Raw genomic sequence first — 23,698 nt, 5'->3', positions numbered from 1 at the left:
GCCAGGTCTGGTTATTTTGTTGCTGCCCTTAGCTTCACCAAACCCTCAGACCTAATATAAACACTTCTCCTCTCCCTTCTAGCAGGTGATATTCATCCAAACCCTGGTCCTAACAACTATGCTACTCAAAAACCCTCAAGCTCCCCTCCCTCTAGCCTTGACCTACTCTCTAAACCCCCTAACTCTCTCTCCATAGCTCACCTTAACATCCGCAGCATTAATAATAAAATCGTTCACCTCCATGCACTACTAGGCATACATGCTTTCGACATCCTGTGCCTATCAGAAACCTGGCTCAAACCTACTACCCTTGACAATGAAATTACTCCCTCTGGCTACAATATCCTCAGACTAGACCGTATAGATAAAAAGGGTGGAGGGGATAGCTATTCTCTACAAAACAGGCATGCAAATTACTATCAATCATGAACATCCGCCCTCTATAAGTAATGCCGAAATCCTTATCTCAAAGCTGCAACTTAGTACACACAAAGCCATAAATATAATCTGCACCTATGTTCCCCCTGGAAATAATATTAGTTCCCTAGAAGAGATCCTTAGCTGGCTTTCGACCCAATTGCCACAAGAAACCATAATGCTAGGTGATGTTAATATAAACTGGAAAACCTGTAACTCTGCAGACCCTCCCACCCTCCTAAATCTTCACGGCTTCTCACAAACCATTCAAACCCCAACCAGAGCTAACAAAACTAACAAAGAAAGCATATTGGACTGGATTCTAATAAATAGTCGCTCCCAAACTTATACAGTAGGGACACTACCCGATGATTTAAGCGACCACGCACTCACTTATCTAATCAGACATAAAACTACCTCCACTAACCTAACCAAATACAAAATGGTCAGATCAAATAAAAACTTTAACCCTGAAAGCTTCCTTACAGAACTAAATGCATGCAACTGGTCTCCAATTAAACAACTGCCACTGGATGAAGCTGTATCATACTTCAGTTCCAGGTTCCTTTCTATCCTAGACTCTCACGCTCCCTTAAGATCTATTAGAATTAAATCAAAACCTACCCCTTGGCTCTCAAAAGATACAAGGGATAAAATTCTCCTGAAAAATAAACTCTGGACCAAATTTGATAGTACAAAAGATCCCTCTGACCATCTTAACTTTAGACAAATAAGAAACTCCACTAAAAAAGCTGTACTACTGGATAAAAGAAACTATTACTGCCATTTACAGCAAACCAACCAACATAATCCACAAAAGTGAAACTATACTGCCATTTACAGCAAACCAACCAACATAATCCGCAAAAGTTCTGAGCTGGCATAAACTCTCTCCTAAAGCCTGGCCACAATGACACCCCACACCCCCAAGGCACTTCCAGAAACAACCCAAAACAAACAGCTGATGCCTTCAATACCTTCTTCACTGAAACTGTCCAGTCTTTAGCTAACCAACTAGCCCCTAATACCTCTTCTCAGTCCCCCCCCTACTAACACTTCCATTCCCACCTTTCAACTGCAACCTGTACCCACTTTACTATTCATTCTCTCCTCCACAAACTTAAAATCTCCTCACCTTCTGCTGACCTTTTACCAGCTCAGTATCTAAAAATTGCAGCCAATCCATTAGCCTATCCCATTTCCATTCTGATTAACAGAACCATTGTTGAAGGCTGCATTCCTCACTTTGGAAAATTTCGCATATCATTCCCCTTCATAAAGGTGGGATCTCTACAGAACTCTCAAACTACCGTCCCATAGCCTTACTCTCCCCCTTAGCTAAAATCATGGAGAAATGCATCCAAAAACAACTTCTTAAGCACCTATTAAACCACAACCTACTAGCCGACTGCCAACATGGCTTCAGACTTTACTACAGCACCACCTCAGCCCTTCTTTCTTTTACTGACTGTATCAACAAAAACCGGAACAATAACATACTAACCTCTGCTCTCTTTATTGACCTATCCAAAGCTTTTGATATGGTCAACCACCAGATACTATTAAACTTACTTAAAACTTTTGCTCTTGACTCTAGTGCAATAAAATGGTTCAAATCATATCTTCTTAACAGACAACAGGCAGTGCGCTGGGAAAACAGCTTATCCAACCTACTACCTATTACCCTAGGAGTCCCCCAAGGATCAATACTGGGCCCCCTTCTGTTCTCAATCTTTATCAATGACCTACATACCAGTCTGTCCTCTGCTACCTGTATACAAAATGCTGATGATTCTACTTTGATTAGTTTTGCCACATCCCCCTCTGAATTACACTCCATTACCCAACAGACTTTCCAAAATGTTGAAAAATGGTTCTTAAACAGATGCCTAATCTTAAACCCCAAGAAAACCAAATTATCACTTTTCTCCCCCACCCGAAAATCTTCTCCACTCAATTTCTCTGTCTTCTCTAATAATGGCACCTACATATCTCCTGACCCCTCCACCAAGCTCCTCGGAGTAGAGATAAACAACAACCTATGCTTTGACTCGCACATTAACAGCACAATAAAACTAGTCAACAGAAAACTAGGCTCCTTGTTCAAAATTAAACCATTTCTTACACCACTTGCCAGAACTTCCATAGCACGTACCCATTTGATTTCTACCCTACTGTACGCCTCCTCCATCTATACAAATCTGTCCAAAACTAACCTCTCCAAACTAACTGTTGCCTACAACAGTATTGCCAGATTTGCCACTGGCTCTACCTTTAGAACTCACCACTGCCAAAACTTAAAAAAACTGGGATGGCTAGAACTACAAAATCTCATCTTATTTCACCAGCTCTCTTTAGTCCATAAAACCCTCTACAAACCTACCAGCACCCCTATACTCACGACTCTCATTAGCCCTGATTGTAATCTTAAAAGTCTGCGTTCCTCTAACAAACTTCTAATATCTACCTGCAAATCCAACAACTTAGCAGGCGAGTCCTTGTTCTCCAACACAACTGGAAAAGCCTGGAGCTCCCTTCCTTCCAACCTCACTGCTCTCTCCACTCTTCCCAGCTTCAAATCCCAACTCAAAACTCACTGGCTCTGCCCCTGCTCTAACCCTGACTAGATACCATTCTGCTCCTAGAACTCTCACTTATCTTGCTTCTAATCTTATCAAAAACTTACTACTAATTTCGAATTTGCATTTTTTCCCTTTGATGTTCTTATTTTTGCTTATTGTAGACACTGTAAAAAACATTTTTTCTTCTCTGAACTATACGTGTAACTTTTTTTATTGTTAAATGCTTTTAATGAATAATGCTCAATGTTTATTGTACCTCACTTGGAGCTTTTCTCCCTGGGCCTCTGCTGAAAATGGACATGAATCCAGTTGGACCAGCCCGGTCAACAGATGTAAAATAAAATAAAAATAAAACGTGTAGAAAGCTGAATGGTCATGATTTGACACTTGCACCTAATGTACAAGTGCCAATACCCTAATCATTCAGCCAGTGAGGATCTGCTGTTAGACTGCTGTATATAACTCATTTCATTTAAGCATTGCTGAACACCACTCCATGCTGTGCAAAGCCGCTCAGCTATGCTTAAACTTGACCTTTTTGACGACCATTAAATGCATCCAGTTTATATTTTTTGATGTCTGGCACGTGTTCCTTGCAAAATTCAATAACTACATCAGTAAATAAAAGTAACAGTAATATAAAAATTTAAAATTAACATTAATATAAACATGCTTTCCAGTGTAGATGCTGAATGGCCTGTCTTGGTATTAGGCTATAATGCCAACCCTCTAACCGGTGTCATACATACTCCTTAGGGGTTATGTCACTGTGGCATGCACAGCAATCACAGAACCCACATTGCTGTCGCTGCTGCACAACTGCAAGCCATGCTCCACTGTGGTAACACACACACACACACACACACACACACACACACACACACACACACACACACACAGACACTCAACCCAGTGAGTGACCTGGACTGCCTTGTGGATAGCTCATGTGTGTCGCATACAAGCACCCTGCAGTGGAATGGGCACCCTGTCCACATCAGGCAGGGTAGCTACCTAAATCTTTGCAGACGTAACCTGGTCAACTGGATGGTTAACAGCACATACACCCTTGGGATACTACCTGTGTCCCTGTTGGATGGCACCATCAGCTGCTGCCTTGCATGTGCATGTGTTAACATGTGGGCTAGGCATATGTATGCTCACAGCCCATAGCCTAGTAACCTGAGATGGTACCAGGACTACCAGACATGGCTTGACTGCTGTGACAGACTGTGAGGTTGTGTGTCCACAGACATCACTACCATCGACCGCTGGGTGTCCCCTATGGGCAACGTTACTATAACATGTCATCCAGCCTACATCTGACAAATAGGTGAGTGCTACTACAGGTGCATGTGGACATCCCAGGAACATTTGGGTACACAATAACAGAGAGCAGTGCATATGTGGTGTAGGGTGACCTCCTCATAGGTGTCTGACATCTGCCGTACCCAGATGTTTGCAAAATGGGTACATGTGCGTGATAGATGTCGACCCCCCTGCCAGACAAGTGTGTATTCCTGCACACCATGTGGACAATATATGATGGTTGTCCACAGAGTTTGGGGAATGTGTCTGTGACATGCCAGACCCCTGGGCACACAGTAATGGTACATGAATATCTGGTACTGTATTCACTCCTTTACATTGCATGCTTTTTTAATTTCTCCAAGTCTTTTTGGTTTCTAATACCATGACGGGAATGGACCCCATTCCTAAGTCAAAGTATGATTAAAGTTCATGAAATTAGTGTTGTTTCAATCTTTGATGTTAGTCAGTAGTGCTCATTGCAGCACCCGCAATGTGCCCAGTAATGACTCCTTCTGCAGTTCGTATGGAGTTTCATGTATTGGTAACATATCTAAATATGATTGTAAATTCTTTTTTATAACACCTGTTGCTCCTACTACTATTGGAACTGTCTGGGTATCTTTCTTCCACATTGCTCTCATTTCTGCCTGCAGATCCTGATATTTTATGACTTTGTGTCTCTCTGTACGCAAGACACTGTAGTCATTGGGTGTGGCAATTTCAATGATCAATGCTACTGTTGTCTTCTTTTCTTGGACCACTATATCTGGTTTTCTAGCATCTATCTTTTGAACTGTTGGTAATGGATGATCCCATGTGATGTAGACTTCTTTATTGTCTATGCTGCTTTGTGGCTCATGTTTCCAATGTTTTTCTGCCACTTCAGTACCATAATGTTTGCACGATCCCCAGTGCAACAGTCTCATCATAGTATTATTACTTTCAGTATACAGTCCTTCTGCCATTAGTATGTCGCAGTCAGCAAAGAGGTGTGCAACTGTTTCCAGTTCGGTTTTACAAAACCTACATTTGTCTGTTTCTCCGCATGTTCAATGGACTTTATAAACCAACGTGTACACAGTCCACTGCCTTGGGCTACCAATATTAACCTTTCATCTCTTGGTTTGATGTCACCTCTCCTTAACCATTCCTGTATTCCTGATCAACACGAGGTTCTTCCAGAAGTTTTCTATACTTGCAACTGTATTTATGCTTTTTCCACATTTCTTGCCTTCTCATCTGATCTTTCACCTTATATTCTTTTTTTGTTTTTTTGGCACATTCAGTTGCTGCCTGATTTTTATCTACTTCTGGTTTGATTTACATTCCTGCTTGACTCTGATAAGCTTCTGCTATATTAAGCAGAGAAGACATCTTAGATTTATTCTCCTCATGTCTCAAAACTTTCACTATGTTTGGGTCTTGTGAGGTCAGCAGATATGTGTGGAGTCCCATGATTGCAGATCTATACTTCTAATCAATTTCAAGAAGGCCCATCCCTCCTTCAGAACGGGGAATATATAATCTTGGTATGCACTGATTTTTATAAATCATTTGGTGAGCATGAAGCATCCTTCTTTTTTTCCTATCTAATCTATCCAACACGTTTTGGGGCCATTTACTCACTCCAAATGTGTAAGTTAGGACAGGAAGAGCAAATTGGTTTATAGCTTGGATTTTGTTCCTATTTGTCAGATTTCAGGATTAATTTAAGTCTTCTGAAGTATTCCTTACTAAGTTTTATTCGCATTTGTTCGTGTTTTTTATTGTTGATCCTTCATCAATTCCCAAATATTTCTACACTCCTTCTTGCTCAAGTTCTTTTATATCACATTCTTGTCCTAAACTGATGTTTTCCTGGCGTTTCAGTTTTCCTGATTTAAAGGTTGCTTTTGCACATTTATTAAGACCAATTGACATTCTTATAACTTGCAGTTGTGCTTTCATTTCCTCATCTGATGAACTATACAGTTTTAAATCATCGACAAAGAGAAGGTGAGAAGTCTTTACACTTTGTTGTTTTCTAGGAGCCAGATTATAGCCGTGGCCTAAGTTGTTGAGTAAACAGCTTAATGGATTAAGGGCAAGGCAGAATAGTAACAGTGACAGAGACTCATCCTGGAATATCCCTCTTTGAATTTTTATCCCTGGGATAACAATTTGTCCTTTATCATGGCTTAATTGCAAAGTGGTCTGCCACTGTTTCATGGTCACTGTAATGTAGTCGATCAATGTGGGATATATCCATGAATGTGGGATACTATCAAATAGTTTTTTTGTAGTCAATCCATGCCATACTTCGATTCTTCCCTTTTTACAGTTCTCCGGTATGACTTTATTTAACAACAAACGATCCTTTGCTCCATATGACTTTCTTTTATTGCCCTTTTGCTCTGCTGCCATAATTGAGTTTTCTTCTAAATTACTATAAACTCTATCAGCATCAATTCCCGTGCATAGTTTATATGTCATTGTAAGACAAATTATTGGTCTATAATTTTTAGGGTAGGTTGCAGGTTCACTCTTACGTAGGAGCATTGCTTTTCCTGTTGTTAGCCAGGTTGGTGTCTGTTCTGGGTGCGCATATAAATATACATGCTCAGTACGTACACACTGCTGCTGAGCCAGAGCCAGCATCTCCCCACTACTAGTACCTATAACCTGCTGTCCTGCTGCAGGGGCCCATCAGGTATGTTATATCTGGTACTGTATCCATTCCCTTACATTGGTCAGTACATACACACTGCTGCTGATGCAGAGCCAGCATCCCCCCACTACTAGTACCTATAACCTGCTGTCCTGCTGCAGGGGCCCATCAGGTATGTTATATCTGGTACTGTATCCATTCCCTTACATTGGTCAGTACGTACCCACTGCTGCTGAGCCAGAGCCAGCATCTCCCCACTACTAGTACCTATAACCTGCTGTCCTGCTGCAGGGGCTCACCAGGAATGGTATATCTGGTACTGTATCCATTCCCTTACATTGGTCAGTACATACACACTGCTGCTGAGCCAGAGCCAGCATCCCCCCACTACTAGTACCTATAACCTGCTGTCCTGCTGCAGGGGCCCATCAGGTATGTTATATCTGGTACTGTATCCATTCCCTTACATTGGTCAGTACGTACCCACTGCTGCTGAGCCAGAGCCAGCATCCCCCCACTAGTAGTACCTATAACTTGCTGTCCTGCTGCAGGGGCCCATCAGGTATGTTATATCTGGTACTGTATCCATTCCCTTACATTGGTCAGTACGTACCCACTGCTGCTGAGCCAGAGCCAGCATCCCCCCACTACTAGTACCTATAACTTGCTGTCCTGCTGCAGGGGCTCACCAGGAATGGTATATCTGGTACTGTATCCATTCCCTTACATTGGATGCTCAGTACATACACACTGCTGCTGATGCAGAGCCAGCATCCCCCCACTACTAGTACCTATAACCTGCTGTCCTGCTGCAGGGGCCCATCAGGTATGTTATATCTGGTACTGTATCCATTCCCTTACATTGGATGCTCAGTACATACACACTGCTGCTGATGCAGAGCCAGCATCCCCCCACTACTAGTACCTATAACCTGCTGTCCTGCTGCAGGGGCCCATCAGGTATGTTATATCTGGTACTGTATCCATTCCCTTACATTGGTCAGTACATACACACTGCTGCTGAGCCAGAGCCAGCATCCCCCCACTACTAGTACCTATAACTTGCTGTCCTGCTGCAGGGGCTCACCAGGAATGGTATATCTGGTACTGTATCCATTCCCTTACATTGGATGCTCAGTACGTACACACTGCTGCTGATGCAGAGCCTGCATCCCCCCACTACTAGTACCTATAACCTGCTGTCCTGCTGCAGGGGCTCACCAGGAATGGTATATCTGGTACTGTATCCATTCCCTTACATTGGTCAGTACGTACCCACTGCTGCTGAGCCAGAGCCAGCATCCCCCCACTACTAGTACCTATAACCTGCTGTCCTGCTGCAGGGGCCCATCAGGTATGTTATATCTGGTACTGTATCCATTCCCTTACATTGGTCAGTACGTACACACTGCTGCTGATGCAGAGCCAGCATCCCCCCACTACTAGTACCTATAACCTGCTGTCCTGCTGCAGGGGCCCATCAGGTATGTTATATCTGGTACTGTATCCATTCCCTTACATTGGTCAGTACGTACACACTGCTGCTGAGCCAGAGCCAGCATCCCCCCACTAGTAGTACCTATAACTTGCTGTCCTGCTGCAGGGGCCCATCAGGTATGTTATATCTGGTACTGTATCCATTCCCTTACATTGGATGCTCAGTACGTACACACTGCTGCTGATGCAGAGCCTGCATCCCCCCACTAGTAGTACCTATAACTTGCTGTCCTGCTGCAGGGGCTCACCAGGAATGGTATATCTGGTACTGTATCCATTCCCTTACATTGGTCAGTACGTACCCACTGCTGCTGAGCCAGAGCCAGCATCCCCCCACTAGTAGTACCTATAACCTGCTGTCCTGCTGCAGGGGCCCATCAGGTATGTTATATCTGGTACTGTATCCATTCCCTTACATTGGTCAGTACATACACACTGCTGCTGATGCAGAGCCAGCATCCCCCCACTACTAGTACCTATAACCTGCTGTCCTGCTGCAGGGGCCCATCAGGTATGTTATATCTGGTACTGTATCCATTCCCTTACATTGGTCAGTACGTACCCACTGCTGCTGAGCCAGAGCCTGCATCCCCCCACTAGTAGTACCTATAACTTGCTGTCCTGCTGCAGGGGCCCATCAGGTATGTTATATCTGGTACTGTATCCATTCCCTTACATTGGTCAGTACGTACACACTGCTGCTGAGCCAGAGCCAGCATCCCCCCACTACTAGTACCTATAACCTGCTGTCCTGCTGCAGGGGCCCATCAGGTATGTTATATCTGGTACTGTATCCATTCCCTTACATTGGTCAGTACGTACACACTGCTGCTGATGCAGAGCCTGCATCCCCCCACTAGTAGTACCTATAACCTGCTGTCCTGCTGCAGGGGCCCATCAGGTATGTTATATCTGGTACTGTATCCATTCCCTTACATTGGTCAGTACGTACACACTGCTGCTGAGCCAGAGCCAGCATCTCCCCACTACTAGTACCTATAACCTGCTGTCCTGCTGCAGGGGCTCACCAGGAATGGTATATCTGGTACTGTATCCATTCCCTTACATTGGTCAGTACGTACCCACTGCTGCTGAGCCAGAGCCAGCATCCCCCCACTACTAGTACCTATAACCTGCTGTCCTGCTGCAGGGGCCCATCAGGTATGTTATATCTGGTACTGTATCCATTCCCTTACATTGGTCAGTACGTACACACTGCTGCTGATGCAGAGCCAGCATCCCCCCACTACTAGTACCTATAACCTGCTGTCCTGCTGCAGGGGCCCATCAGGTATGTTATATCTGGTACTGTATCCATTCCCTTACATTGGTCAGTACGTACACACTGCTGCTGAGCCAGAGCCAGCATCCCCCCACTAGTAGTACCTATAACTTGCTGTCCTGCTGCAGGGGCCCATCAGGTATGTTATATCTGGTACTGTATCCATTCCCTTACATTGGATGCTCAGTACGTACACACTGCTGCTGATGCAGAGCCTGCATCCCCCCACTAGTAGTACCTATAACTTGCTGTCCTGCTGCAGGGGCTCACCAGGAATGGTATATCTGGTACTGTATCCATTCCCTTACATTGGTCAGTACATACACACTGCTGCTGATGCAGAGCCAGCATCCCCCCACTACTAGTACCTATAACCTGCTGTCCTGCTGCAGGGGCCCATCAGGTATGTTATATCTGGTACTGTATCCATTCCCTTACATTGGTCAGTACGTACCCACTGCTGCTGAGCCAGAGCCTGCATCCCCCCACTAGTAGTACCTATAACTTGCTGTCCTGCTGCAGGGGCCCATCAGGTATGTTATATCTGGTACTGTATCCATTCCCTTACATTGGTCAGTACGTACACACTGCTGCTGAGCCAGAGCCAGCATCCCCCCACTACTAGTACCTATAACCTGCTGTCCTGCTGCAGGGGCCCATCAGGTATGTTATATCTGGTACTGTATCCATTCCCTTACATTGGTCAGTACGTACACACTGCTGCTGATGCAGAGCCTGCATCCCCCCACTAGTAGTACCTATAACCTGCTGTCCTGCTGCAGGGGCCCATCAGGTATGTTGTATCTGGTACTGTATCCATTCCCTTACATTGGTCAGTACGTACACACTGCTGCTGATGCAGAGCCAGCATCCCCCCACTACTAGTACCTATAACTTGCTGTCCTGCTGCAGGGGCTCACCAGGAATGGTATATCTGGTACTGTATCCATTCCCTTACATTGGTCAGTACGTACCCACTGCTGCTGAGCCAGAGCCAGCATCCCCCCACTAGTAGTACCTATAACCTGCTGTCCTGCTGCAGGGGCCCATCAGGTATGTTATATCTGGTACTGTATCCATTCCCTTACATTGGTCAGTACGTACACACTGCTGCTGATGCAGAGCCAGCATCCCCCCACTACTAGTACCTATAACCTGCTGTCCTGCTGCAGGGGCTCACCAGGTATGCTAGCCATAGGTGTCAGGCATTCAGATACAGGTGTGGGGTACACACTGACCTAGCCAGAATATGTCAGGAATGGTCAGGGAGACCTGGACAATCTGTGAAGTAATGCTGTATGACAGTTGCAGACTGAGTCCGGCTCAAGGATGGTACATGATGTGAAATGCCAGCTGTATCCACCAGTAAGCACTGTCAGTATTATACCCCTGCACTGGCCCAGTAATCAAGGAGCCTCAATCCTCACCGCTACCACCAGTGAGGGATGTACACCATGGGAGGATAACAAGTACATGCACAGTAAAGTACAATCACCCTTCAGTGCACACAGAGATCACAGTCAGTCTGGTGCTGGTTTCTCCCTCTGTCTCTCCAGATCCCCAGTAAGACTCCGCACTGGCACAGCTATATGGTTAACATCTCAGCAGAGTGCCGAAGCCAAAACATCCATCACTCTCTCTGTCCAACCTGTGCTTTGTGTCCCTGCCCAAGTAGCTGACACACACACTTTGAGATTTGATTTATGAATTGCACGCACACACACACACACACACACACACACACACACACACACACACACACACACTCTCTCTCCTGGGAAAGGCTGGCACAGGTTTACCAGCTATGGCCCTTTTTTCCCACACTTAAAGGTTGCTCCAGCTGCCACAATCCAGCTCTTTATCAGCTACTGCAAGGCCCTTACCAAAGGGTGACTAATCCTACTGTGTGATGTGGCTATTAGCCAAATGGTAAGTGTGACCAAGACCAAGCGTATTGATGTGGGCTATACAGTGTCACCGAATACACATGCAAGTACTCTGAGAGCTTATTTAGTTCTATACAGACCAGACATAATTACAAGGTTTACCTATATTTAATAATAACTAATAAAGGAACAAGACAATACTCAGTCAATACAGTAACTACAGAATTCATACTCATGGGGAATAATTTCAGACAACATTGGAGGACAGTCTGAAATAATTACAGCAATCATTTGCGGTAATAGGTTCATGGGATGATACTAGGCTATTGGTATGGAGGCCCTTGGACACTCTAAATTGGCCCTAGGTGTGAGTGTGTGCATGTGTGTGCCTTCTGTGGAAGGTTGGGCGCCGGGCTGGCAACTCAACACTGTAAAACTCCACTGCCAATCATGAGCGGACAAGGTGATCCGCTGTGGGGACCCCTAACCGGGAAAAGCCAAAAGAAGAAGAAGAAGAAGAAGAAGGTATGGAGGCCCTTATAGGCCTAGCCAAGACTTTTGCCCATGTTCCTTCAAAGTCATCACCTGTTTCCCCTGTCCAGCAGGGACACAGGTGGGATCCCAGGGCTGTATGTTCTGTTTCCCAACCAGTCATCCAGGTTCCTCTTAAAGAGGCCTAGAGAGGTACTCTGCATGACATAGTGAGGGACTCTATTCCATAGTCGGCCACATCTTTGGGAGACAAATCTATCCTGCAGACAAGTTCTGTTCATGTCACAGACCAGGTTAGGGCCTTGCGTGCAAGTTGCGCAAGTTTAGTTTGTCATAGGGATATGCAGCAACTCCATCAGGGCTGGGTCAGACATGGTCTTGTATGCCAGACAGAGGTCACCCCTGAGGAGTCTGTATGACACAGAGTGGTGGAATAGGGCTTTTAGCCTATCTGTGTATGGTAGATTTTTGAGGACCTGGATTCTCCTGGTGAGGAACCTCTGTGGTCTCTCCAGCTGCTGCATGAGCTTTGCAAGGTACATGCCGACTGGATTGGTATTCAAACTATGCAGCTAATCCCTTAACAAATGGAGCTGTCTAAATTTCAGTTGTAGAAGAAGCTATATACAAATGTATAGCTGACATTTGGACAGCTCATTAGCTTAGTTTTTATAGTCATGGCTTACCATGGAGTAGGTGCATGGTTTGAATACCAAGACAGGACATTTAGCTTTTACATGGGAAAGCAGTTTTCTTTTATTTTTTATTTTATTTAATGTTGTAGTGCGGCACTTTCACAATGCAGGTGGTGTGTCACAGTAACTGTCACACGCACCCTGCATTGCATTCAATTCCTATTCATAATGTCAGTGTCCACAGACACTGTTTTCTAATGTAAAGTGCCATACAGCACTTTCACAATGCTGTGTGTGTGTGTGTGTGTGTGTGTGTGTGTGTGTGTGTGTGTGTGTGTGACAGTACCTGCCACATACTTCCTGCATTGTTTTCACTTGTCATTCTTAATTTCAGTGTCTGCGGACATTCTTATCTAAAGTAAAGTACCTGTCACACACCCCCTGCATTAATTTCACTTGCCATTGAGTATTTCAGTGTCCGCGGACACTGTTTTATTTTGTAAAGTGCCGTACTGCACTTTGTCAGTGCAGGGGACATGTTACAGATCTGCCAGCACTGTCACACCCCCTAGCACTCATAAAGTCCATGTCCATGGCTCCCTCTCAGTAGTGCTCCTTCATTAATATGTAAGGCGTGCTGCAGAAAGGGAGATGCGGACCCGGACACCTTTCACTGTGTAGGAATAATACTATTCCTACACAGAGTTTACTGATTCCTGGGGACAGTTCTAGCTGCAGCAGCTTTACATATACTAAAAGTATCAGAGGCACATGCTCTTCACTGGCAGTAAAGCCAACTAGTAAAACTTCAACTAGAAATAAATTCATTACCCAGTCACTAGTGAGGTGCTGGCATAAATTACCTGTAGAAATTATAAAAAGTAGATTAGTACATGCATTCAAAAAATCTGGAAGGAAATCTGGTTTACTCAACTAATCTGAAACTGCATTATAAATGGCCTTATTGGCCAATGACTAGTAATCCTATGTAAACTATGGGAAAGTTGTACAAATAAGATGAGATGTTCTTCATATTGATCACTGATGCAGTAGCCTTAGCTATATGGTTTGTATGCAGCCAAGGATGTAGTGGCCTGCCAGCTTCCAAAGCTTCAGGGTACCTTCCACATGCTCAAACTGTCTTAGTCAGCATAGCTGACTTAAAGACAAGTTTGGGCACAAAGCTCTTGAGAGCTTTATTGCCAGTGAAGAGCACGCTCCTCTGACACTTTTCAGGATCTACGATTGGCCAGTGAAGAGCACGCTCCTCTGACACTTTTCAGGATCTACGACTGGCCAGTGAAGAGCACGCTCCTCTGACACTTTTCAGGATCTACGACTGGCCAGTGAAGAGCACGCTCATCTGACACTTTTCAGGATCTACGACTGGCCAGTGAAGATTATGCTCCTCTGACACTTTTCAGGATCTACGACTGGCCAGTGAAGAGCATGCTCCTCTGACACTTTTCAGGATCTACGACTGGCCAGTGAAGAGCACACTCCTCTGACACTTTTCAGGATCTACGACTGGCCAGTGAAGAGCACGCTTCTCTGAAACTTTTCAGGATCTATGACTCGCTCATGCTTTTCTTTGTGGGGCAGATAAGTTCCCTTTGGAGGGGGAAAAAAAGCTTCCATTTTCTTAATTTTTTTTTTTTTTTAAGTGTTTTCCTCTTCAGAAAAGTTATTTTAAAGCTAGTATTCTTATTTAACTGGCAGTATCAAGACTGTAACATTCTTTTAAATGGAGCATTTGGTTCTTTCTGTCAGTTTTGAAGTAGTGTAAATTAACGGAAACCATATTTTCTGTGGATAAATTCCATTTATTTTTCCTTTGTAGGGCTTCCATAGTATTTTAAAATGCTTTTTACTGTTTTTTCTGTTAAAAAAAAATTTTTGTGGACTGATAGTTTTACTGGCATTTGCTGGTTGTCTTCCTCAGAAAAAGAGGCACCATTTTCAGTTGACCATGGAACAGACTACTAGTCCCATGGTCAATCCTATTTCCAGGCACAAAGAGAAAAAGTTAAGCAAACAGCCTTTGTCACCACAGCAGGCTAGCAGTCTGCCTCAGCCGCAGATGGCTGGCTCTACTGTGGGCATTTGTTGTCCCTCCTCCCACTCATCTTTTACCCCAAATCCGTCTGGTATAGCACCTACAGCCACTATGGATTGGGGGTCAGCCATGTCCTCTGCGGCTGTTCCCCTCAGTGGGCAAGGGAGAAGACACTCTTGTTGGTCCTGGGAGAAGCAACAGGGAAGGTTTACCTGTTGTGTCAGAATGCTGTGACCATCCCTGCAAAAACAGTGGCTGACATTAATAACGTGGTTGGCCCTATTTTTCCTGTCAAAAAAAAAAAATAAAAGAAAACTAAACATGTATCTACTCCTCTTCAAATTCCTTTGGATAAGAGTAGTTTACTGGGACTGGTTCAGGGTTTTATTCAAGTTGTTGATCCTTCTTATAAAGTTGTTTCTGGTAAAATAAAGATGGATTCCTCTTTTTCTGAACAGATTTAAGATTTTGAATCTGAAGAGGACTATGCAGGGATGGATACATGTTTTTGTCCTCAGTGGTGCTGCGGTAGCGTTGTCGCCTCACAGTAAGATGCTGTCCGGTTCGATTCTCAGCTAGAGCATCATCTGCGTGGAGACATGCGTGAATGGGCGTACCTTCGTTGAAGGTTGTGCATCAGGGCTGGTAACTCGACACGTAAAAATCAGCTACCAATCATTAGCGGACCGGAGTTCCGCTGTGGCGACCCCTAACCGGGAAAAGCCGAAAGACACAACATTTCTGATTCAGACTTGGAGGAGAACTCAGTTTCTGATTCTCCCTCTGGAGGGTTCTCTTTCGCTGTGACTATTGCTACAATGTCCCAGTGTTTGCAGTGGGAGAACTCTCTGGACCCTGAGAAAATACTATGAGTTGTTGCAGAAGAATTTTACAGAACCTACATCTATTCCTCCTGTTCTGTCTGCTTTAGAGGATGTCTTTTGTTACTGCCAACAGTTTTCCTGATAGCCAGTCATCTGTCCCTAAAAATGCAGATAGGATGTATGAAGTTCCTCAATCTTCTAAATTTGTATGCAGTTTTCCCAAATCTGACACAACAGCTGTGGGTTTAGTTGATTCCACAATCAAATGACAAAATTCTATTCCAGGACTCCGTGTAAGGAGGCCTGGAAGACAGATGCCTTTTCTTTTCCTTTCTTTTGATAGGAATGTTCCCATATGCCTTTCCACTCTTGCAATTAATACCCAGGGTACTTCTAAAGATTCAAAAGGAATCCCCAATATCATTTTGGTGACAGCAACAATGGTTCTCCGTTCTTTTGGAAATGGCTAGGGGCAATTACCACAAGCCTCCTCACAAACTGGATGTACTCACACAAGACCATGTGTGTTTGATACATTCAGATGTCAATCATCTTCATTTAATTGCCTGGATGATAAGGTCTTTATTCCTTTTAGGCACCTGTTTACTGAGCATGTGCAGCAGGTGCTAATGGAGGCAGGAAAGCTCAATACTAGAAAGTCATATATTAACTCATAGAAAAGGTTTTCTGGTTGGTGCCAGCAACATAACCAACATACATTCAGAGTTTTTTTTTTCTCTGGCTTTATAATATTTGCATGAGTTACTAACCTATGGCCTTTTTTATTCCTCTGTCAAGGTTCATTTATTAGCCATTTGGGCATGCATGCCTATAAATCCTCCTCTTTCAGTGAAGTCTTGTCAAAATGTTCTTGAAAGGAGTTTTGCATAAGGGGCCACCTAGAGAACTGGTGGTCCCTTCTTGGGATCTTAATTTTGTGTTAGAGAAGCTTAACAGTTGCTCCATTTGAAACCGGTAATCTGGCTGTCTTGAAGTTCTTAACATGGAAAACAGTTTTGCTGATTACTCTGAGCTCTGCAAGAAGGGTGTCCAAGTTGCAAGCTCTTACAATTTAAGCCAAACTATCCTTCTCCCCATTTAAAGTAAGGGAGAGAGGATACTGCATACATTGGATGTCCACAGAAAACTGAGGTACTATTTTGACAGAACTAAATCTTTCAGATCTTTGGATCAGTTGTTCTTTTCTTCTGAAGGTAAGAAGAAGGGACAACCTGTGTCAAACAAACTATTTCCAAATGATTGTCTAAAACTATCGCATTTTGTTATACTCACCATAAGAAATCTATTCCATGCACGGTCAAGGCCCAATCTACCAGGGCCTTAGCGTCATTTATGGCTTTTTGGAAAAGATTGGATTCTAGAAGCTGCTATTTGGTCCTCTGTATATATTTTTACAAAGCATTTTAAGCTTGATTCCTTCTGTAGGTCTAGATCAAGCTTTGGTAGGACTGTTCTCCAGGGGCCCCTAGACCCGTCTCCTCCCACCTTCCAAATGTAGTTAGCTATGGTAATCTACCCATATAGGTAAGGCTACTGCAGCAGTGATCAGTATGAAGAACATTGCACAGTTGTGTAAGTTGAACTTGCAGAACAGTCAATGTTCGAATTATCCCTGCTGCAGTAGCCACTCCATCCTCTGTTTTTTGGTGTGTATTTTATACCAAGGTGTGGACTCACTCCATCCTCTTTGTTTTTTGGTGTGTGTTTTATGCCAGGGTGTGGACTTTTATTTTTTGTTATTCCTGTCCTTCTCTTTCCAGGGTTAAACCTCCCTGTCTGTCTTTTGGCAAGAAAGCTCTGAAGGGCTTTGCACCCAGACTTGTCTTTTAGTCAGTTCAGCTTGAGCTGCTTGACAGTTTGGGTGTGTGGAATGTAGCCTGAATCTTTGCCAGCTTGGCAGGATATAACCCATATAGCTAAGGCTACTGCAGCGGTGATCATTTGAATATCTACTGTTCTAGGAAATTCAGTTTACACAACTGTACTTTTTGTGGCATGGAATGAATACTGTCACACAATTTCTGATGTGCATTATTGATGTATGATGAACCTCAGGTGTTAATGTATCTTATCCTAATTGCTGTTAGGTGATCATGCTGTGTGTGATTTGGTGTATGTGCATGCTCGCACACACGTGTGTGTGGGTATGTGCGTACGCTCGTATGCATCTTGCAATGACCTGATGTACAGTCCAGAACTAGTTTCTGTGCCAGGTGCCCATTGAGTGCGAGGACAGCCTCTGGCTCCTTTGTGGTGCAGACCTGGATTAAGTGGGCAGTTAGACTGCAGTGGTATTTAGCTAACTTACTATTTCTTGCATTTATTGCATTTTTGAGATTACTTGTAGGGTTATCACAATTTAATGAACATTACCAGCTGTGTTTGGTACAATTTAGAGTTCACTGTTTCATAGTTCGCATACATTTTATAAGTTTAGATGTATCATCAGGACTGGATTATTACCTTCCTGCTCAGTTATTTAATCATAACACTCTTTTTTTTTTTTTTTTCTTTTGTAGGACTGGCAGGAGATTCTCTCTCTCTATGAAAAAGACAATGCATACTTGGGTAAGAATTTGTGTAGCTGTTCGAGCATTTTTATACTTCATTTCCCAATACTCTGCAATATGTAACATGAATGCCCACTGATAGTATAAACAGCAGTTTTGCATTCTGTTTAGTATTTGCTGTTTATCACCCCCCCCCAGTTTAAATACATTTAAGAATAGATGCTTTGCAGCGCAGCATTGTAAGATTTAATAACACAGCGAATGCAGACGTAAACTTTCTTGATAAAAGTCTGAAAAAATAAATAGCACGTTAGAAAACAGGAAGTACACAAAACATACTTAACTAAAGTCCATGAAACATGCTTAATAAAAAAACACATATCTGCATGCAAGTGTAGTTACCACTCACAAGTATGTCCCTAGAATGATCTATCTGAATACTGCAGAATGCTTTTAAGTGTCAGTGTGTGTTGAGTTGTACACTGGGGGAGAGGGACTCTACCAGATAATCTGCCCAAAGAATTCATTAAAATGCATTTCTCAGACACTTACCAAAAGGTAAGTATGGTTTGTATAACTAGATGTTTTAATCATACCTTTCAACTATCCAGATTTTTCCCACATGTTTTCCTGTTCCTCATCCAGTTTATGGTTTTCTGGCAAATCGGTGAGGATTGAAGTCACTAAATAATAACAAGTAATAAAAGGCATTTGCGTTTCTTACTTCATATCCTTCAGAAAACAAAAACAAATAATGCAAAACCTGTTATTTGACCAGCTTTCTAAGTTTATAGGAGCAGTATTTAAAATCTGTCCCTATTTTTGGGCCTTTGTTTCTCCTCCCCCATTATTTTTGGCTTTGTCTATATGTCTTGCACTAAGAGATTGAGAGGTGTGGTTTTAATAAAGAGTGTAGGTTCCCAGGGCATGTAGCTTGAAATGAAGGGACAGTGAGAGCAAACCTTATCCATCCAAGGTGGGATTAAGAATGTGAAGCATGGTTACCTGCAGCTTTCCAGCTATGTAGCCATACCCAACAAATGCCTGCTGTGAAACCACATAACGCAACCTGCAATGAGGCTGTGGCTACACACTTTAGACCACAGTGAAAAAAAAAGATAAACCATGCCATTTAACAGAAAACAAAAATGTCAGCTTTTGATGAACCCATCAGTTGTAAAGTTATGACTACATCAAACCTGCAGTCATTGAAAATAGGAACAGAGGCCTTTGAAAAATAAGAACTTCCATCAAAAAGTCTGCACGTCTAATTAGCATAAAAACTGAATACCAAATAGCACATACGTTTTCCTACTTCCTGAAGGAGTGTAGGATACCACTCCAAAACACATCTTTATAAAACAGTGACAAAAATTGATGGAAAAATATAAGCATATTATCAAAGAGACTGTAAAATTTGTAGACATTAATGAACTGTATCGCAAAGTTGCATCACACAAGGTAATTTATATTTTGCTGCAGAAAAGGGAAGTTGTAAGGTGTGATTCTTTAAATTATTTCCACTAGTACGTTGGCCATAAAGTGGAGATGTTCATCGTGCATACAGTTGCAGTCATAACAGATGGGGTTCTCCTGCCATCAGGCGGGTCCTCGGTCGGCCGAATTCCAAAGTCTAGGTCCGGCGTCGGTTGTCGTCGCTTCTTCCCTGACGTCAGTGCGACAGGGGTATAAAGGAACCAGTCAACGCCATTTTCTTCAGTCTTTCTTGCCGCGCGGTGCCCGAAGCAGAAGCAGTTCGCAAGTGCCAGTCGGCCAGCTCCTGAGATTACGAAAATTTGGAAACCGAAGTCTTCTTAAAAGCTAAGTACCCCGTTGGGGAAACTTTTCTTGCCTCAGACTGATGTCAGACAAAGTTAATAATTGTATTTCTTGTGGGAAGCAAATACCGCATAAGGATTTCCATTCCCTCTGTATACCTTGTTTAGGCCCAGACCACGACGTCTCGGTCTGTCGCTTTTGTGCTACATTCAACAAACGCACTATTAAGCGTCGGGTGGAGTTCGCCCAGCATTATTTTGGGAAAGCATTTAACTATACTACGTCGTCGGATACTCCGACTCCGGTTTTGTCTAAAAAATGCAAAGATAAGGACCGACACATGAGGTCCGCGGCCTCTACTGACACCACACCAAAGCCGACTACATGTGGTCCGGTTCTCAGCGAGGCGCCTACGCAGCCCCTGACTACCGACGACACTTCTTTGACAGTGTCTCCTGTGCCCAAGGTCGCAGGCTCCTCGGCCCACACCCCGACTACAGATACCGAAGCCACTCTTGGCGTTGAAACTCAGAATGTGGACAGGTCCACCTCCACTCAAGGTGTCTTCAGACCTTCATCTTCTTTCTCCATCAAGGCTTTCACTAAGTCTAAAGCAACCATGCACTCTACGAGACCAGCTACACAAGGCCCATCTCCAGGCCCCATGCCTAAGAAACAGATGCTTAAAATGGCTGAGGATTTAATTACTCTTATCAGAGGTTCTCAGCCCCCACCGGACAAAAGGCCCAGAGTGGAGGAAGATTCCCCCTCCTCTGATCAGGGCTCCATTATTTCAGAGCACTCTGATGATCAGGAACATTCTTACTCCCCTTTTGAAGACTCTGATGTGGAGGAATCCATCTCTTCTGTATCCCCCCCTGAGGATTACTCTTTTGGGGAAACTTTGCATACCTTAAGGGGACACTTCCACTGGGAAGGCCAAGATTATTCAGATTCCAAGAAAAGGCTCAGGGAATTTCTCTTGCTACCTCAGCACAGGCCTCTGGCTATACCTCCTGTCTTGGACATCCTAGATGATGTTTACTCGGAGGCCTGCCTTAACCCGGACTCTCTACCTCCAGCTCCAGTTAAGCCTGACAGGTACTACAGAGTTCCTGACTCACACCAATTTCTATACAAAAGCCATGCTGCTGACCCAGAAACCATCTCACAGGGCCCCAAGGGAGTTAAGGCCTCCATTGCTAAAAATCCATTACCTTCCGAGAGAGATTCCAGATCCTTAGAAAGGTGGGGAAAAAAGGTATATACCTCGGCTACCTTATCCATGAGGGCCTTAAACTGTCAGTTTCATATGCTAAAATACCAACAGTTTTTGTTATCACAATTGAAAAGTAAAATGTCACAACCTGAACAACCAGACTTGAAGGAGTTGCAGGATTTGATGCATAGTGCAGAACAAGTGGGTAAGCATACCTTACAATGTGGTTTTGATGCTCTAGAGGCTTCATGTAGAGCTGCTGTAACAGGATCAGTCATACATAGGCATGCCTGGCTCAAGGAACAAGCCTTGCCTGATCATGTCAAAGCTAAATTACTAGACGCCCCTCTTCAAAAGGATGTACTATTTGGTGCTAATGCTGAGGAGGTTTTAAGGAAAATGGAGGAAAAGGCTAAATCAATGCAAACTGTGAAAGAATTTCTACAGGTACAACCCCCACGTTTTAGTAGAAATTGGCCTTCTAAAAACTGGTCCTTTCCTGCCACGGACAGACCCCAAAGAGGCAGATACAGGCGGCCGAGGGGCAGATGACAATCCCAAGGATCGTATAGAGGCAGACAATGGCAAGCTCCTACACAAAGAGGTGGTGAGGACAACTCGCAATCTTTCAGAAAGCAAGCCCAATGACTTTCCCCTTTGCATGCCAATCAGGTCTCAAATGGCAGCCCCCTTAGGAGGAAAGCTGGCATTATTTTCAAAAAATTGGCATATTGTCACAAAGGACAAATGGATCCTGGACATTATAAACGGAGGCTACAAATTCAATTTTCACACCCTTCCAAAAATGAGAGGCGTGCCAAACCTGCCACACAATCAAAGGGCAGAGGCACAAAGGCAAATTACAGATCTCATAAACATGAAAGCTATTCAAGAGGTACCTGCGCACGAACAAGGTCAAGGTTTTTATTCCAGGCTATTTCTGGTGCCAAGGAAGGGAAAAGATTGGAGACCTATTTTGGACCTATCCATCCTAAACACATTTCTACTGCATCAAAATTCAAGATGCTCACTCTACAGCAACTTCTTCCCATGCTGGGCAAGGAGTCTTGGCTGGTAACATTGGACCTCAAGGAGGCATACCTGCATGTCCCAATCAGACAGAATTGCAGAAGGTACCTCAGATTTCTTGCAGGTTCAACCCATTATCAATTCTCTGCATTGCCCTTTGGCTTATCTACTGCGCCCAGAGTATTCACAAAATGCCTGGCATCAGTAATTGCCTACTGCAGACTTCAGGGGATACAGATATACCCCTATTTGGACGACTGCCTGATCCAAGCGGACAGCAAACACATTCTTCTGAAACATCTGGCTTATGTAATAATGTTATTAAACTCTCTGGGATACACAGTCAACAAAAGGAAATCAAGGCTAATACCCCCTCAGAAGATAATTTTCCTGGGTGCCAATTTGGACACAAACACCCAGATGGCCTACCTCACGCCACAGAAGCAGGGGCAACTAATTCAATACTTCAGAACACTAGCAAATTGCACCAGGCTGACTGCAAGGAAAATCCTGCAGGCTCTGGGATTCATGGCATCTTGCATCTTACTAATCCCATGTGCAAAGCTGCATATGAGGAAACTACAATGGTACCTGAAAAACATATGGTCTCAACACAGCCACAGTTTGGAAACAATAATACCACTAATTCCATGTCTGCAAAAGGAATTTCTGTGGTGGGCTCAAGCATGTCAAACAGACACAGGTCTTCCATTCAGCAAGCCTCAAGCAAATCAAGTCATCACAACAGACGCCTCGGACTACGCCTGGGAGGCGCACATGACAGATCGGTGCATTCAGGGCAAATGGTCCCAAAAAGAAAAGCACCTTCACATCAATCAAAAAGAAATGCTAGCAGTAATAAATGCTATTATAACTTTCAAGGACCTTCTACAACCAGGTCAACTATGGATAAGAACAGACAACACCACAGTTATGTGGTACATAAACAAGCAGGGAGGAACACATTCTTACCCCCTATGCAGACTGGCCATATCACTTTGGAACATGGCCATGGACTTACAAATGGAACTACAAGCACAGTACTTGCCAGGCAAGGAAAACACGCTGGCAGACAACCTAAGCAGGAATATGACAGATCCACACGAATGGAAATTGCATCCAAAAGTTTTTACAGAAATAATCCAAGAATGTGGAAGGCCAGACATAGATCTCATTGCCTCCCACAAAAATCATCAATTGACAAAATTCTGCTCAAGGATCTTCCATCCAAAGGCCTGGAGAGTGGACGCTCTCTCTTTCAGTTGGACATCAATGACAGTTTATGCCTTCCCACCTCTTCCTCTGCTGCCCAAAGTTCTATTGAAAACCAGAGCAGACAGACCAAAGATGATTCTCATTGCTCCGGACTGGCCTAGGCAACACTGGTACCCACTCCTGAGGAGCCTGACGCATTCCCCACCATGGACCCTGCCTCTAATGCCTCTTCTTCTAACTCAGCACAGCTTCAAAACTCTTCACAGCCAGCTAAAAACACTCAATCTAGCCGCATGGAA

The 23,698-nt window shown here is 43.9% G+C and overlaps 1 protein-coding gene across 2 annotated transcripts in view; it reads left to right on the top strand.

The window, feature by feature from the left end:
• Positions 1-23,698, top strand: part of CDK5RAP3 (CDK5 regulatory subunit associated protein 3) — a 613,925-nt gene that overhangs the window by 121,724 nt on the left and 468,503 nt on the right. For both annotated transcript variants that reach the window (XM_044055301.1, XM_044055302.1), the window contains exon 5: positions 18,167-18,215. In XM_044055301.1, the coding sequence (XP_043911236.1) occupies positions 18,167-18,215 (49 nt within the window). The remainder of the gene's footprint in view (positions 1-18,166; positions 18,216-23,698) is intronic.

Source organism: Protopterus annectens, chromosome 13.part0, assembly GCF_019279795.1.
Source record: "Protopterus annectens isolate FY-2018-M chromosome 13.part0, PAN1.0, whole genome shotgun sequence".
In the NCBI taxonomy this organism is placed as follows: Eukaryota; Metazoa; Chordata; order Ceratodontiformes; family Protopteridae; genus Protopterus; species Protopterus annectens.
Note: the sequence above shows the minus strand (reverse complement) of the source record. Positions and strands in the feature narration are given on the sequence as shown.